The 19108-nt window shown below is 38.5% G+C and overlaps 1 protein-coding gene across 1 annotated transcript in view; it reads right to left on the reverse strand.

Annotated features, from left to right (window-relative positions):
• Positions 1 to 19108, reverse strand: part of DGKI (diacylglycerol kinase iota) — a 460711-nt gene that overhangs the window by 186571 nt on the left and 255032 nt on the right. The window contains exons 13-17 of the mRNA XM_030825779.1: positions 14389 to 14502; positions 12196 to 12333; positions 8849 to 8927; positions 5268 to 5323; positions 4225 to 4287 (exon numbers count right to left, since the gene is read on the reverse strand). Of these exons, the coding sequence (XP_030681639.1) occupies positions 4225 to 4287; positions 5268 to 5323; positions 8849 to 8927; positions 12196 to 12333; positions 14389 to 14502 (450 nt within the window). The remainder of the gene's footprint in view (positions 1 to 4224; positions 4288 to 5267; positions 5324 to 8848; positions 8928 to 12195; positions 12334 to 14388; positions 14503 to 19108) is intronic.

Consider the following 19108-nt stretch of genomic DNA (forward strand, 5'->3'; position numbering starts at 1 on the left):
CAGTCACAATGATTAAAAATATATTCTGGTTATAGCTTTACTGGACCCAGGGTACAGAGGTTGGTTTTGTTTGTACTTAAGGTAAGAACAAAACCTCCATTTGATTAAAATGATTTCTCTTGTCTCACAATCAAAGGAAATATTATCATTCTTAACAATGGATGATTATTAGTTATCTAGACTGATGGTGTCAACATTAAAAGATTTACGAACACTTAAAAGAATGAAAAGAAAAAAGCCTCAAGTTAAAGCAGTAGTATTTGCCACCATCATTATCTGATTCAAACAAGTCCCAAATATAATTATTTATTTTCTTTGCTTTTTGAGACAATTTTTATTTTGAAAATGTCAAATATTTTGAAGACTTTTTTAAAAGTCTATGTACCGCAAACTTTTGAAAAGATATCTATTATACACTAGTATTATCTTCATTCGTGGTTTGTTCTTACACATTTCATCTCATACAGACTCGCCCAGGCTGAAGTACAATGGCGTGATCTCGGCTCACTGCAACCTCCGCCTCCCAGGTTTAAGCGATTCTCCTGCCTCAGCCTCCCGAGTAGCTGGGATTACAGGTGCCCGCCACCACGCCCAGCTGATTTTTGTATTTTTAGTAGAGACGGGGTTTCACCATGTTGGCCAGACTGGTCTTGTACTCCTGACCTCAGGTCATCCACCCGCCTTGGCCTCACAAAGTGCTGGGATTACAGGTGTGAGCCACCGTGCCCGGCCATTCAGACTTTAGACTTCTAACATTCACTGTCTTCCTGGAGTTTAGACCTGGGAATCAAGGGTCTCAGCCTAGCTTGGCCTCAACAACCCTCGAACATGGCTTCCCTGATCTGCTAGTGCTTTCTGCAAGGGTATCATCCCTTGATAAATCAAGGAAAAGTCTTTCATGTTCCTTTCTCATTTCCCACTGGTGACAAAAGTCAAAAGAGAATAACTCTAGTCATGACTATAGACTTTCCGATGTCAAAAGTGTAAAGCCTGCTCTCACATTTGCTTTCCTCATACCCTTATCACAGGATTTCCCCATTACCTTCTCATTTGGAGAGAGAAGCAAAGCATCCCCAAGCTCCCTGCAAATTCTGAAAGAGTTCTTTGGGATCAGTTTCAATCTAAGTATAATGATTTTGCTAGCCGTCAAGTTGTCTCCAGCACCTGCATTTTTTTTCCCAGTTGATCTCCATACAGCCTAATTTTCATGAGTATTCTCAAAGAATTGTTTCCAAGAAATCTTACAATTTTAAATAAATTATTTTCAAATATAACTTAGTAATAAAGTTCTAGACATTAAAGATGTTTTTCTAGTACTCTCAACTACTAAGCAAACATCTTCCAACTTACTTAAGAACTTGAAATGAGTTATAAATGACTATGCCAATGAATAAAAAAGTAGACATTGTAAATGTCAAAATTGCATGTTGTAAGCAACTAAAACTTAAAACCTAGGATGTGATACATTAATAGTGTACAAAGCCTTATGGTTGCATTGCAGAAAGATTATAATAAATATTACTGTATTTAGAACGGAATTCATTTTTTAACTTTCTACTTTTTCCTTCTGGGAAACATGTTAGTGATTCTGGGAACTCATCAAATCATATGAAAATGTGTGCCTTACACGGTATACTGCTTTACAGAGATTTTTTTTATATATTATTGCAATAATATATAAATGTACAATTCCTTTAGAATAGCAGTTTTCAACTTTTTCCCAACTTCAAATACACACAAAGGGACATACTTGCATCCAAAATATGTTCCTTTGTACAAGCTCATATATTGATAAATAACAAGAAGAAAATATGGGAAGTGGAACGAATAATGGCTATATGTAGGTTTTTACTGTCATTTTGTATTTTCTCGGTCTAATATTCAAATACATATTTTATATCTCTATGAAACATTATTAGCTATTGCATTACAAACACTGACTTCACCCTCTGACAAAGAACAGATGCTCTGTTGTTGGGTAGACATCTAACCACTCTCACTAACCTTCCATCCTTTTCATCTCACACTCAGGAAAACATAGAATGATGTCATTGCAAAAGTATCCTTGTGTCTCTCTATGTCACAGCACAATGGTCAAAAACCATTGCTTCAAAGACATGTCTTGTTACGCCTATTTGACAGATGAAGAAAGCAAACTCCTCTGAAAGGTTAAATGATTTCCCCAAAGTCATATACCTAGCAAAGGTAGACCTAGCTAAATCCCAAATGTTCACACCTAGTTATAATGATTTTTTTCCTCCTCATAAGATATAATTTATATAAATATTCCACCTTTAATATTACATATATAGGCTGATATCACATCTTTCCTAGTTATTTGCTGCCATTTTGGCCTCTCTGCAAGCATCTTTTAGACTCTACTATAAAGTCACCCATGCATGAGGCATGTATCATCAAGGGGACTGAGATATGAGAAAGAAAACTCTCTAGCAGTTAGGAAGTGTACAGAGTTTGATATCAATCCTGTGACTTGTACAGTACACTGCCATTCTATATGGCCACCGCCCAGCGTGCACTGGGTCTCCTAGCAGGTACTGTGGATGTGCCTGTAAATGCAAAACACACTGGAAAGGGCAGTTAAGTTTAATTTTTGCTAGGCTACAGGCAGCTGAAGAAACAGGGGAAGTTTAATGTAAGGTTGCTGCTACTTAAATTTAATAGCCATGATTTTATCGAAATAATAATCCTCATAGTTCAATGGGCCATGTGTTCTTGTATCTAGCTTTAAGGCAATATTTCAGTCTCAAGAGTCTCCACCACTAAAAGATACTCGCTTTATATTTTTATTGTGTGAGAACTGAAACATCTGAAAGGGATGCCAATGGTTGTTAATAGCAGCGATAAAGGCCTTTTTCTCTTGTTTCAACTGATTTAGTAGATTCATGTCTTATACGTGCTTTACTGGTGATTACACATTTTAATTTTTATATTTTCATGCTCCTTATATTTCTTCATATTCTCATTTAGCTTAAGATCATATATTTTTCTCTATTTTCATGTATATATTTTGTTCTGTTCTCTCTTGTCAAAATTATTCTTTTTTTTTCTTTTTTTTTAGACGGAGTGTCACTCTGTCGCCCAGGCTGGAGTGCAGTGGTGCAGTCTCAGCTCATAGCAACCTCTGCCTCCCAGGTTCAAGCAATCTCCTGCCTCAGCCTCCTGAGTAGCTGGGACCACAGGCACATGCCACCACACCCAGCTAATTTTTTGTATTGTAATAGAGATGGGGTTTCACCATTTTGCCCAGGCTGGTCTCGAACTCCTGAGCTCAGGCAATCCGGCTGCCTCAGCCTCCCAGAGAGCTAGGATTACAGGCATCAGCCACCACACCCGGCCCATCAAAATTATTCTTATTCTTTACCTATGATATGATAAATTCAAGCATTGCTATATTCTCATTCCTTCTTTTCCATTTATATATTTTTTTCTCTTTCTCATTCTGTCATTTACTTATACAACTATGTGCAACAAAGTCATGTTCATTCCTTCTTTTAACTTGGTTACTATAAGGAAACATTAATGTCTTAATACCAATTTTATTCTATTTTTGAATGTGTCACCTTGATAAAGATAAATTTCTCTCTCCCTTGCCCCCAAGCGGTATATTTCCGCAACCTGATATAGAGACCCAGGAAGAAACAGCACACACAAAAAGAATCCATCTAGTGGTGAGGAACCTTGACCAGGTGGGAGAGTGAATCACCACAAAATAATGAAACCAACACTTTGTTCTAAAACGGAGATTATCCTGGAATAAAGATCCTCCTCAGATTATCCTGGAATAAAGATACTTATTTGGAGAGTACCGACTTATGCTTCAAGATCCAGCTAACATCATTTTTTTTTTTTTGATAAAGGTCTTCCTGACCCCACCATAGTCAGAGTTATCACTTCTCCCTTTGTGCCACAACCATATTATATACATGGTTGAATAACAATTTTATTGTTCTGAAGTGACTTATGTGACCTTCTTCACAACTGAACTGTGAGTTTCTTCAGGAGTGAAACTAGTCTTTTCATTTATCTTCATCCCCAGCAACTAAGACAGTGCCTGACACATAATAAGTGTAGATTGAATGAACTACACAAAATGATCTCCAAAGTTCTATGCAGTCCAGTGATTAAATATATAAACTATTTGGGAGTTTTTTGTGGCAGTCATATCATATTCAAATGAAATAAATCAACACATTCAATACTTACAACAACTTTAACATGTTTGGATAGATCTCTAGAACTTCTCTGTAGGAAGTCAGAAAAAGCTGCCTATACCACAGGGAAATAAAGAGAAAGAAACTCGTAATTACATGGTTATACTAAATCCTTGCTTCCATATCCTAGATTCCAAGGATTCCAAAGTATGCAAAAATTCTAAACACGTTCTCTTTCTGCAGAATCCAAAGTAAAGCAGTGCAGGAGTTGTCAAGTTGAAATTTTTCTGTTTCCAAACTATAATTTACAGTTTCACTATAAAATTTAAGAGCACAGAATGAGAGTGAAAAAGTAGACAATTCCGAGGGTCACTGGAAGGTTTATTTTGACAACCTTTTCTGACCACTTTCCTTGTCCATTAAGGCTGATACAGTCTTTCCACTAAAATTTCCTTATTTGCTTTGAGTTTCACAGGATTTGACTTCCATAAACTATATATGCAGCTTCTAAATGCCTTTTATTTAAACTCCTCCTATCCATTGGCATAAATTTAAACTGTACTGATATTTCGGATGACTTTTTTTCATTCCCTATTTACTACTATGAACGTGCCTGAGAAACAAAAGAAGGAAAAAGAAGGCACCCCCTTTAATCTCACGCATGCGTCCATGAAAAACACCCCATATTCTGCCAGTTTCTAATCCAAACGTCAATGTGCGCACCCTGGTGAAAACTACGTTCTTACCTAAAATTCTTCAGACATCATCAGTCTACACAATGCCCCCATTTCTTACACTGGCTTTGATGTTTGTTTCTCACATCCCTCTGAATAGCATCCTCTCTTGTTCAACACGAAGCCTCAGGGCTTGCTTAAAAGCTCAGAGATGAGGAACACCAACTCTCTTTCTGACAACTAACTTAAGAAATACACCTCACTTTCATTCTTAAGCCCAGACATGAAACAGTAACCATATATAGACATATATAAATAAGATGTATATGTGATTATTTCTAATGTAGTTTGCAACTTCATGATACACAGTGAATTGGCACTAAGTAATATGTAGTAATTATGAAATAAAATGTATACCTACCCCTGCATAGAACATTTTATTTCGAAAACGACTGTTGAATTTCTCTGGATTTGCTTCTGTGAAAGAGGAAAAGTAGTTTTGTTATGGAGACCTCATAAAAGGTAGCGACTTAGATTAGCACTCCTACTTCCTCCCCAACTCCCTCCTAACCCATAGATCCAATAGATCCCATGGTTTGGTTATCATCTTTCCCCCAGTTCCAGGCCAGTTAGTACAGTGGCCCAGTGCTACAGGGACAGTAATCCAGGACTATAAATGTGTAACTCCAAACCAGCATCACTGACATTAACTGAGAGCTTGTTAGAAATGCAAATGATTAGGCCCTAGCCAGATCTACTGAATTAGAATGACTTGAGTGTGGAGTCTATACACCTGTGGAGGGGGGCTCCCCAGGTGATTCTCAAGCACATTAAAGATGGAGGCACTCTAGATGCTTTGTAGAAATTGGAGGGTTTCCAGAGATATTGGGCTGAGATAACAGGATAAAGGTGGAAGGAGGTGGAGAAGCAATTATTTACTTTGACTTTCATAGGGCATGACTTCCATAAGCTATGTATGCAGCTTCCAAACGTAATTAAGCATGTTTTTGAGTTTGATTTGTGTCTGGAATAAAGTAGATATAAAAATGGGAATTAATGCCAGTTTAATTATTCCTTCTAAAAGAAATACAATATATGTAGTTATGCTAAGAAGTGTCCATTTGATGGGCTATATTTATATCTGTGCTAAAAATTCTTTCCATAGTTAAATTTTTTAAAATTCTCCTTTAATGAGATTTATATTAATTGCCCATTTTTATGTAGATATATTGGCATAATTCTCAACATAAAAGTATTATATTTTCTTGAATAATACCTCATAGATTCTACTATCCAAGCTTATTTTTTTCACAATGGCTTTCATGAGCCTTTGTGTTACCCTTCAGGTATTTTATGGCAAATGATCCATGAAGCCGCAGACAGTGCCTGTGTTGGAAAACAGTTTAAAGTCTCACTACGAGTTTTCTTGGTTTGAGAACAGCCACTCACTATCTACTGACAAAATAAGTAAGCTTGCCACAATTAAAAATGTGGTCTTCCTTATCCTGTTTTTTCTTCTATAGCTTAGCTTAAGATTTCTTGAGTAACTAGTTAAAAATAGGAGGAAAATACAAATGAACAGAAACAGTAAAAAAAAAAAAAAAAGACTTTGCTTAATTATATATTTCATAGACAAATAATTTTTTAATTTAATGTTTAAAAAAAGCAGATTAACAGCTACTGAAAAGTCCATACCTCTGGCCTAAGTGTATCAACAAAATCTGGTTCCAGTATCTTATAGATATTTATTTTTTTTACCACCTCTACCTCACCTGCATGAATATTGTACCTATTATTTCCAATCAACATAAATTCTCCCTTATCAGCCCTTCAGTGGCTGATTTTCCTCAAAGGCTCTGATTTACATGCAGGGGAAATGTTTACAATTCCATTTCTTACTACATCAGAACACAATAAGCCTTATCAATAAACTATACAAAGATTAATGCTTGACATCTTTTAACTAATTGTTTTATAATCACATACATATAAATGTACATGTTCATACACTCAACAATTTGCATATCCCACTCTACAATAGTCCTACAGCTTAAAATAAAAGAGAAAAATCACTTTCCCCAAAAGAATTTTCTTGTAAGCCTGGTCTTTCCATGTAAGGGTCTCTCCCTACTCCGTTCTCACTCTGAGGCATAGAAACTTCATCATAGTTTAAGGAAGTGAATCATTAGAAAAACTTCCGGATTAGTTAGACTAAATATGAGACTCACTTGAGCTCATTGAGCTCATTGAATGAGCTCATTTTTGGCCACGTATTCATTTATACCTCTTTTCATGCCTATTTTCGGAAATCCATGTATTCGTGACAATTGTGTTACTTTACAAGTATTATTAAGAAGTTTGGGGTATTTTATTAAGAAGCCCAGGATCAGGATTCTGCTGAAGAATATAAGACAAAAAATGGGGTAAGAAATGAAGAATAAAATCCCCCGTGTACTTCCCAAATTAACTCTCCTTAAATATAAGAAGGGTAACAGGTCATAAATTGTTGGCCCCAAGGTAGGTCCCTCTGAATACCTAATATCCAAGAATTGTCTAAGGCAGGGAGGTGGAAAGTGGTAGTGTTTCTGACTTGGGATGTTTGAGGTTCTGTTATCAATCATGCCTTCTAGCTGTGATTTTTCTGGCCAATCAGAGAGGAATACCAAACTATGGCTTTCTCTTCAAACAGCATCGTTCTTGCTTGGCACAGAATTTGACCTTTACAGAGCCTGTCCTCTCAAAACCTTGTGAAACCAGTAAGGCCAAAGTCTGCTAACATTGCTGGATCCAGTAAGAGACTTTAAAGATCTGTTCCTTACTTGTATTTTATACTCTAGTGGTTTTTAATCCTGTAGCATCACTCTTGACTTCTAGTGCATAAGTGCATGATCAGAATTTTCATGTTATCACCAGAATCTGAAAATCCGAATTCTAGCTTTTAGTGCTCTGTTATTTCAAATTCCCAAGTACGCAAAAATTCTAAACACCACTTCCTTTCTTACATAACCTGGAGGGAAAAAAGTAAAGTACTTCTCATTTGTGACTTTATCTCACAAGTCTCTTAACAATCTACATCCTAGCATGGTTCTGGTTATATATATTCAGAAGGCACTAGGTACAGATATAGATACAGGCATAGACATGGATATATAGTATAGCTATATTAATAAGAAGAGAGTTTAAGAGACAAAATGAGACAGAAAGAGAGAGAGAGAGAGAGAGAGAAAGATCAATTAGGACTACAAAACACAAGTCAAAACCCTAAACTTTATCAGTTCTAAATGGTACGAGAAAATGTTGATGAAATATTTAACAGCATATCATTATTTCATCTTCTCTTTCAAAAATTCTGTTCCCCTAATCTTGACTCCATCTCTTTTAGTATCTGAAATCACTACATGGTCTCATTCACACCTCTGTATCATCCAGTGGGGATCCCTAGTACCTTCCTAATTAATCCCATCACCATTACATCCTATTCTTTCAACCTAAACTACCTATAGCTCCTCTGTTGTTCTAAGATGCCTGTTGTTTATTTTATACAAACAGAGGGGACATTTTTATTTTTGCTACCATATTTCAATGGCTCTGGTTGTGTAGTATTGCACTTTAGTAGTGTTTTGTGAAGCTAAAGAATATCCTAGTGACTTCAGTAATAGTCTCTATCACTTCTTAGTATTTTACTCACTTCAAATCTTCCAGTAGAACATAAAGATGAACAATCCTGAGACCTGGAACACACATCTAGTCCTGCCCTTTACTGTCTTTGAGACCCTGGACAGCTAGGTCTCAGGGTCCCATTTGTCTGAACAACTAGGTCTCAGGGTCCCATTTATAAGAAGTTCCTGCCCTGTCTAGCTCCCAGAGTCATCCTAAAGGTTAAAATGAAACAGCACTGAAGCCCACTGTAAACGCATAAGTGATATACAAACAAAAGGGAACATGCAAAACACCTGCTAGAAACTTCCTCCCTGGGAGATGGAAATGGGACGTTGTCCTCACCTCTGGATTCATGGAACTCCAGTGTGACATGAGCATCAAATCCAAGGCTGAAGTAGTTATTGAAAACATTCAGAGGGAGCTGCAATGATAAACAAAGACAGAGGCAAAATTGTGTGCGTCCAGGCAGAAAGAGAAGAATAAAACCTAAAGCCGGACCCCTATCTCTGAAGAAGTCCCTAGGAGACAGATCAGCCACAACTGGAAGTGGGGGTGCTTATGTAGAAAGAACAGGAAATTATTGGATTAATTCATGAGTGAAAGCTAAAATCAAGTAATTTTCTCAAGAATTATAAATAGTATAAGAAATAAGAGTTACAAATACAAATTATTAAATAAGAACCATTCTTATAGATGCTGTAATAATAGGAACTTGTTAAGCTGAGGGATATATATTTGCAACAGTTACAGAGAAGAATTCACTAAGCAAACCTAGAAAGTAAATTCAGTTGTAAAGATAATGTCTAACCAACTTAATCAGTGGATGCACTTTTTTCAAGAATTTATATTCAGCAAACCAATACTGTAATGTAAAATGAATATTTAACTTGTTTATCCATCGCCTATTTTCTCTTTCTACACACACACACACACACACACACACACACACAGTCTTTTCTACAAAAGTCATATAAAAAATAGGGCAATGTGACCCATTGCTTATTGCTGGCCTAGAGAGGAAAACAACAACAAAACTACATATTAGTATTATTCAAGTTCTCATTTAATCTATCAACCCTTATATCTTTATTATGACCATGAAATCTGAAAACACAGCCACACAGACACACATGGAAGCTTTAACTTTCCTTCCTAGAGTCCTTTGGGTCTCAGGCTATTATCACTGCAAGCTGAATGAAGAGAACTCTGCAGCCTCAAATCCTGCATTAAAACTGCAAAACTGTGATTTTAAGCTTCAGTTCAATGTTAGAACAATTAAGAAAGCATGTGGAAAATGCGAGAATGGGAATGGCTGGTTCTCCCACTTTTCCTTCTGCAACTCAAGTGGAAGGTAAATATTAAAGTAACTAAAGACAAGAAATGTTTCCAGCTAAATATCCAGTTTGTGTCCCAAATTGAACTGTACCTGTCTTCTCTGAGAGATAAGTGTTTTAACCCTCAAGATTTCAAAAGTACGTTTTTTACAGTGCTTCATATGCCCCTTGATCAGCAAGATTTTCTGTTTCACTAGAAGGAGAACTTTCTTTCATTAAGAAAAAAGTGAAATAAGAGAGGGAACAAGAGAAATATAAATGCAGAAAAAAGAAAATTGGATTGGCTTGGTCTCTAATGAAAGTAAGGAATGACCCCACATGGAAGCTCTTGATTCAAAGCCTATGTAATGATTCAGAGTCCAAGTGAGCCCTTAGAAATGGTCTCAACTAAATGAAGGACCGGGAGAGAAACTAAACACATAGAACAATGCCAAAATCATGTCTTACTCTTCAGCCTTCTTATTTGAGAATATCCAGTTCCTGCACTTAAACAAAATACCAGTTCTTAGTAATGACAGCATGGGCTGGTGATCCTGCCAAAAGCACAGACATGTTCATCTCCTCTACCATTTATGTTCTTTTGGCCACAATCCTCTACCATTTATGTTCTTTTGGCCATGTCTTAACATCTACTGATAGCTAAGGAGAACATCTGGTCACCATCACCTAAATCATATCCCAATTTAGTCTGTTTTTAAGTTATTTACATTTTCCAGGAAAACTTGCCCCAGTTTCCCATACATCTCTTTAAAAACCCATTTTAAATAAACCCTTTAATTATCTGGATTGGTGTTCCCTGGCTACACCAAGAAGTCTTTCCATTTCTTAAGCTGTTGGAAAGAGAATTAAATATGGATTTCTATTGCACGTCTAACTATTCCAAGTTTAGTAGGAAAAGAAACTTAAAATATCCATATGGTACTCTTCTTTATACTTTAGCTGTTTTCTATCCAATTTCTATAAGTCAAACACATTATAAAAAAGCTTCGTATCTCAAGATGACACTTGTTGTTTAAACAACATTGTGACATTATAAACTTGAATTCAGCTGAGCAATCATGATATCTACTAGAAATCTACTAGAATTTCAGGATCATGGTTTAGGTGAAAAAACCATAAAGACAGAATAAAACATGTTTTAATCTAATTTAGCCAAGTAAGAAACTTGAAACTCTATTAAATTATAATATATGTAATTAAATTGATCAGGATCATGATGCTAATAAATGGGTGTTGGTTTGATCTAAATCTAAAATGATAGGAGGCTTAATCTATTATAAGATGGAAACATCCATGAAATCTTAGCCTCAATAAACGGCATGGGTCACTATAATTGGGATACCATTTAAAGTACGGATGCCTGGGCCTTAACTTGCATTTACTTAATCAGAATCTCTGGTGACTGGGCCTTGTAATCTGCATTTTAACAAACACACCTGGAGATTCTTATACATACAGAGTTTGAAAATTCAATCATAGAAGGAAAATGGAAAGTAATGTGAGGGAAACCTACCAAATTTATCTGAAATTGAGGCCATAATTTAGAACCGAAGGACCAACTGAAGGCTCACAGTACTAATTACAACTACTCATATATCCCTTGGTTTGCTTTTCGGTTCAAATAAAAGCTCAATCACTAAAAGAAAACATGAAGTCTGGACATAAAGATGACAACAATAGATACTGGGGATCACTAGAGTAGGGAGGGAAGGAGAGGCGGCAAGGATTGAAAACCTGTTGGTTACTATGCTCACTATCTGGGTGATGGGATCAATCATACCCCAAACCTCAGCATCATATAATATATCCATGAAACAAACTTGCACACATGCAGCTTGAATATAAAAGTCAAAATTTTTTTAAATAACATGAAATCAAAACATTTATTGAGGTATCTTCAAGTCCCACCCAAGTGGTAACATTGGCATTGTTAATACCTCTTCAACATAAGATATATTTTATATCAGGCCAGAAATCTCAGGAGGTTATATTTCTACTGAAAGAACAAGTGCCCAATGCTTCCAAATATACATATTTTTTCATCTTCTCATAGGTTATTTGCTATTAACATGAATGATTAAGACAGAATACATGCCTTTCTAGTGTAGAAGTTGAAGACAGAGAAGAGCTCCCTGAGCTTTGGAAGCAGATATGGAACCTAGGTACTTAGAGGTCTATAGGGCAGAATCATTAGGTGGTAATATTATACCCATAGCCCTAGTAGCCATCCACTCAAACACTGTCACATTATCTCAGAGGAATTCATCAGCACATGACTCTCCAGCCAGGAATCTTTTCCTGTAGCTCAGGCAGATGCTCCGGGGTTCCTTTCTGCAGAACAAAAAACTCTCTAACCTTACACACGCCATCTTCAAGTTCTTCTGGAGGCAAGTCAGGGTTTCTTTCCACATGGAGGTTCCAGCGATCTAGCTGTACAATTGTCCCATCTTCCACTTGGCACAGGATCTTAGAAACAGGTTCATCAGTGTAGCCCTGAGGAATCAGAGAACATATCCATTGCTGTCCAGAGTGGAGAATAGTGAAGCCAATGCTATTTTATGCAAGGAAGAGCCAAGCCGCTATATTCTGTTTATTTTATAATTAGCAAGGTTTGGCTGGGCATGGTGGCTCAAGCCTGTAATCCTAGCACTTTGGGAGGCCAAGGTGGGTGGATCACGAGGTCAGGAGTTCGAGACCATCCTGGCCAACATAGTGAAACCCTGTCTCTACTAAAAATACAAAAAAATTAGCAGGGCGTGGTGGCGGGCGCCTGTAGTCCCAGCTCCTCGGGAGGCTGAGGCAGGAGAATGGCATGAACCTGGGAGGCGGAGCTTGCAGTGAGCCGAGATGGTGCCACTGCACTCCAGCCTGGGGGACAGAGCCAGACTGTCTCAAAAAAAAAAAAAAAAAATTAGCAAGGTTTGGAGAGCAATTTTTTACCTTGAGGTACTTAGAATTTGAGACAATACTATAAGTAAGATACATAGAAACACTAGCTCTGGCTGGTTAGAGCTGAGGAATATTTTTTGTCAGCAGCAAGAACCAATAGTCACCGGTACACATTAAGGGTCATACTGAAGGCTGGATGGCCACTTCTATCAGAGTAAAAAACAGGACTCCCCATGGCTCTCACTGGAGGAATTTGGGGGAAACACAAAACAAATGTGTTTGGAGAGGCAAGGAAAGAATCAAGAAGGGATGGGATTGACAATGCTTGTCTATTAACATTCCCTGTCAATCACCTCTCCCTGACCTCCTTGGAAGACACCATTCTTCCCATGACCTGCGGCAAGTCTCACTGAGGAATGGCCCTGTTAGGGAGCTACTTAATCCTTGAAGATCCATTACGGACAGCACGATAGACTGTCCTCAATAGGATATTTAAGGCACTGATTTGGAAGGGAGAAGTTAACACTGATGATAACCTTGGTTGCCCCATGTAAATACATTTTTTAATTCTACACTGCCTACTTTAAAAAAAGACCTGTGGAAGGTTAATTTGCCCAAAGGTCAACAAACATCTGCTAAACATCTGAATATAATTTTCACAGAGCCCAGCCCAGGTAATGCTCTCACATGAGCAGATAAAAAGTTGGTGGGGACCAGGTGCAGTGACTCACGCCTGTAATCTCAGCACTTTGGGAGGCTTAGGCTAGTGGATCACGAGGTCAGGAGTTTGAGACCAGCCTGGCCAACATGGTGAAACCCTGTCTCTAATAAACATAAAAAAAAAAATTAGCTGCACAGGGTGGCAGGCACCTGTAATCCCAGCTACTCGGGAGGTTGAGGCAGGAGAATTGCTTGAACCTGGGAGGCAGAAGTTGCAGTGAGCTGAGATCGTACCACTGCACTTTAGCCTGGCGACAGAACAAGACTCCATCTCAAAAAAGAAAAAAAAAAAGTTGGTGGGGCTGTATACATGTACGCATATGTATATGTACACAGTGTATGTATATATATTGCGCCTTCTTACTGTCATAGTACTATAACATACATAAGTAAATAAATGGCTGTTTAGTGACTACAGAACAATTTCCCCCAAGCTTGCCTGAAGTTGGCTTCATTGTGGAAAGGACAGGTAAGTACCTATACAGCCAAAGCTCTGATGACACTAATCAGAACAAACAAAAAAAATGCTCGAAAAAAGTCTTAACTCTCCCAAGTAAGGTGTGTAAAGTTGAACCAGATTTGCTATCCTAACTGGGGATTAGAGCCTGGATTAACTGAAGTCTGTATGATCCTTTTACATGCAGACTTGAGGCCAAATTCACCCACTGTTTTTTAGTGGATACCTCAAAAACCCGCAGGCCTGTGTACTAACCACTATATTTCTCTCATACCAAGCTTTCCTTTCCCTTCTAGCTAATTATAAGTTTAAACTGAAGAAGGTACCAGATCAAATAAGGGCTCAAGGGCACTTTGATTCTCAACTCTAACTTATGCCTTGGACAGCAGCAGCAGTACCCTCCTCTTCCATTAGAACATCAGTGGATCTGGAATCTGGTTTGTCGTTTGATGATATGGGCAGCCCCGGAGAGCAGTTCTTACCCCTCCCCAGTTGAGAGTCCGAGCCAGGTCATTCCCAGTCCCCAGAGGAAGGACCCCCACAGGAGGCTGAGGGCTCAGCTGCAGTTCGTCCAGGATGGAAAGGATCCAGCCCACCTACAGGCGTATCGGGGGCCAGAAGAGATATAAGAAAGATAAATAAGTTACAAAGAAAACAGTTGGAGAAACAGAGGCTTTCAAGAGCTAAACAGAATGGTTTTATTTTTCTTTAAAACATGTATGTTTTAATTCAGTGAGTAGGGAATAGATAGTTCGCTTATCACAGGCAGTTTCAAAATGGTTAAAGGAAAAAGGACCCTTTTGCACATGTTCTATCACACAAGCAAAACTAAACCCATTCATGTGTGTGTTTAACTAGAAACACACTTGTAAATTTCTCAGAGTTTAAGACTTTCGTAGTATAACAGGGCACAGGAAGGAATATAAAACTCAGAATCAGACTGAATTTCCATCTGACTCATGCTGGCTGCATAACCTCGACTAAATTATTTAACCTCACTGAGACTCATTTACTTGATTTTCAAAATGGGGATAATAATACGTACCTCACACGATTGTTTACTAATTAAACTAAAATGTACATAAAGCACGTAACATGGTACATGGCCCATGTAAGTACTTATTAAATGGTTGCCCTCTATAGTATCATCTTGGAAATTGATAGTGTTTTCCTAAATATCCCTCTATTTTCCTTAATGAAACATTATGAAAATGTAATTATGGACAGATCTAGTACCTATTATAAGTTTAGGCAGGAAATTGATACTTATATACTAGAATCATATCCCTGTTTAATCTTTTTCTAAGATAAATAATACTTTGGGTTTAGTCTTACAACTAATTAGAAAAATTGACCAAAATTTGAAATGGCAAAAAGGAGCTTGAATATCCTTATAATGTCATATTAAAATAGTGTTTCACAGGCCTATCTAAGAATTGTGTAACTGTAGGTTAACATAGATTTCTGTCCTATAGAGACACAAATGTCAAGAAGAGATGATTGCTTTAAAGTTTATAGTTTTATTCTCTCATAGGACGTTGATCAGTTTTGCATCAAACTTAGAAAAATTATTTTGATACGAAGTACATAATTCTTTTTCTCTAGTTCTGATAAATCAGCTTTACTATCTTGCAGGTTCCCTCATTAAAGAGCTAAGCAAATTTTTTGACATGTATTCATTCTATATTTGTATGAGTCATGCTTCTTGAAAATACTAGTTCATTCGTTTATTGAACACTACTTCACATAAAACCCTGAACTAAGCAACCAAAATAAAGAGATAAATGAGCTAGGCTGTGACAGATAAGGTAGAAAGATTGCTCTCGAGGAGTTCACAGTAACACAAACATGGACATACTGATGCTTTTTTTTTTTTTTTGAGACGGAGTCTCGATCTGTCCCCCAGGCTGGAGTGCAGTGGCACGATCTCAGCTCACTGCAAGCTCCACCTCCCGGGTTCACACCATTCTCCTGCCTCAGCCTCTCTGAGTAGCTGGGACTACAGGCATGTGCCACCACGCCCAGCTAATTTTTTGTATTTTTAGTAGAGACGGGGTTTCACCGTGTTAGCCAGGATGGTCTCGATCTCCTGATCTTGTGATCTGCCCACCTCGGCCTCCCAAAGTGCTGGGATTACAGGCGTGAGCTACCGTGCCAGGCCCATACTGATGCCTTTCTATGTGCCATGCCTGAGCAAAGTCCTTTAATGAATTATTGTATTAAACTTTAAAACATTCTCTGTAAGATAAATATTAATGTAATTTTCATTTCCATCTTATAGATAAGGAAACAGAGAATTGGAAGGGTAAGTGACCTCCTTAGTATCACATGGTTTACACGATAGAGAATGCCTAATGCCAGTGGCCAACCCCCAAACTGCTAAGGTGTAAGGAGTCTCTAAATAAAGAGCTCAACCCCCTTCTGGATATGGCCAGACCCTCCTGGAAACAGTGGCATGTGATTTTCAGAACCTGTGGAGATGAAGAAACCTTAAACATTGCTTGATCAAATTCAGTGAACTTGCAGAATGATAAACTGAGGTGCAAAAAAAACCATGGAATTTTCTCAAGACTAAATGATTAGAAGTGTCAGAGTCATGGTAACTTTGGTTTTCCTGACTTCCACCTGAAATTCTTTCTCCCTCACAAAGATGACTTCCCAGGATATAAAACTTGCTCGTGTACCAATTATGTCTAAAATTGTGTTTATCTTCTAAAAAGGCAGACCACATGGTTCACCCAGTGTGGTAACTAAAAATCCAGACCTATAAATGTCAAAAAGTCTGTCCATTTCCCTCAACTGGGGAACTTACTCCCAGACAGATCCTTAGATTCTGACCCAGAGCTTCTTTAGTTTCTTCTTTTACGTGCAATACCAACAAAGCTTGCTACTTAAGTCCAAACAAAAATGCCTGATGCTAAATTAGTTCTGATGTTTGTGCTTGACATTGTTTCTGCACTGCTAAAAGCACAAATTAAACACAGTAAAAGTAGATCTAATAAACTGCAAGAAGGGGTCTTAAAGGCCATAAAAAGGACATAAACACTCAGAAAAAGCCCACCCATCTGGGATCACCAACTGCAGAAACAACAGCCCTGAATACAGCCAGACTCACAGACCCATGAGAGAACTCAGTAGAAATCTAATTCACCACCCCTTCCAAAGAAGGAAGAAGAAGGCATTCTCTTTAAAACTTCTCTAAGAGACGGTCATTCAACCTCTCCTTTATGATTTGTACTCCCAAGTCAGCCCATTTTCTTTCAGGCAGATTTAAATTAGACATTTTTCTTATGCTCGCTTGAAATATGTCTCTCTTTTCTGGGTAAAGAAAATGTTATGAGTTTACACTTTCAATACCCCATTTCACTCAGACACAACAATGATAGAAAAGAAAAAAAGAAAAAAAAAAAGACACAGCTTCAATGGGCCAGAAAAAAAATACAAAGTGGCAGAGCTGGGGTGAAGGCTTGGATCAGCTTGGCTCCTGGTCTTGCAAATAGCAGAGGAAGCCGGGATTTTGGCTTTTGCCTGATAATGGAGAAATAAAAGCGTGTCCCCTACCGAGAGCAAGCTGTCCTGGAGCAAGGCTCTCCCATAGCAGGGAGGAAGAGAAGAGGGAGGAATGTGAAAACCAGTCTGAGGTCCGGGCCCACAGAAAGCTGAGACTTGCTAGGGCTGAAAGAAGCCCAGAAAGCCTCTCTGGTAAGTGCTCGACCCAACTTCCCAAAAGCCCAATGACATACCCCTGCCATCTTCCCAGGATGGAGCCATAGGAATCTATAGAAAAACCCAGCTCTCATGTGAAAGTCCTGAAAACAATTCAATATCACTAGAAACCAAAGTGATTCAGAGATAGAAAAGTAAAACTTAAATAAAGCAACTTCCTGTGAAGATGAGCTTGCAAAGAAACAATTCCACATTGCGGGAGGAATGCTAATACTAAAACAGATGGAACGTTAGGGGGTTAATTCACTGCCCATGGAACACAATTTCCAAATGACTTTGAAGTACATCATGTGTGCCACAACTTCCATGAATCAATGCTGTTTTTTTTTTTGGTTTTTTTTTTGTTTTTTTTTGTCTTTTTTGAGACAGTTTCACTCTGTTGCCCAGTCTGGAGTGGTGCAATCTCAACTCACTGCAGCCTCTACCTCGTGGGCTCAAGCGACTCTCCAGCCTCAGCCTCCGCCTCCTGAGCGGGACTACAAGTGCAAGTCACCACACCTGGCTAATTTTTGCATTTTTTGTAGAGATGGGGGGCTTTTGCCACATTGCCCAGGCTGGTCTCAAACTCCTGAGCTCAAAGTGATCCGCCTGCCAAAGTGCTGGGATTACAGGCATGAGACACCACACCCAGCCGATGCTGTGTCTTCTAATAGCCCTCATTCAAATCTTCTAGGCTGTGTTCCTATTTGTTTTCTCAGAGAAGGTTGTCAGGAGTTCTCGTGATACTGAGCTATGAGTCCTCACAAAGGCAGAGTCCACAGGGTGCGTGGATTTCTCACCATCTCTTCTCCTTTTACCCTTGATCTATGCAGAAAAGGACAAGTACACAGGGTGTGAATGTAAAGGTGCTTCGCCTCTCATCAATTGATTTGCTTTATGAACCAGATAAACAGATTTTGTCTCCTTTTTTCTGTAGCCAAATGATCAAATATGTCATTGTCTCCTGAATATAAGCAGAAAATCTTGCATTTCGTCATTCCATCACCCTTGGAGTCATCAAAGGCCTCCTGCCTTTCACAGCACAGATTTTGTTTTGTCTTGAAATTCTCCCACAGACAACCAACATTAGGCTAATAGTTTTCTGGCTGAGGTGGGTCTATATCGCCCCTCCACAGCTCCTGAATACTATTTCTCAGCCAGCAGCTCTATCACCACTCCCCAACAGCCAGCATCCCCGGAAGACAGCACAGCGCGCCAGCATCCCCGGAAGACAGCACAGCGCAGAAGTGTGGGGCACCGAGATGAGCGGCAGGGAGCTCAGCTCCACCACAAACTGGCTGGGTGAGTTTAGGCAAGTCATTTAGTCTCTCTAAGCTCCCCTCACATGTGTACAGCAAGAGTAATAATAATGCCTGTCTTTTAGAGTTGCTTCATCAACTCATGTGTAGACATCGCTTAGCTAGTGCCTGACAAACAGGAAATGCTAAACTAACATTAGCTACTATGACTCAGCTAGATTTTGCTTCCTCTTTTCTC

Source organism: Nomascus leucogenys, chromosome 13 (assembly GCF_006542625.1).
Source record: "Nomascus leucogenys isolate Asia chromosome 13, Asia_NLE_v1, whole genome shotgun sequence".
NCBI lineage: Eukaryota > Metazoa > Chordata > Mammalia > Primates > Hylobatidae > Nomascus > Nomascus leucogenys.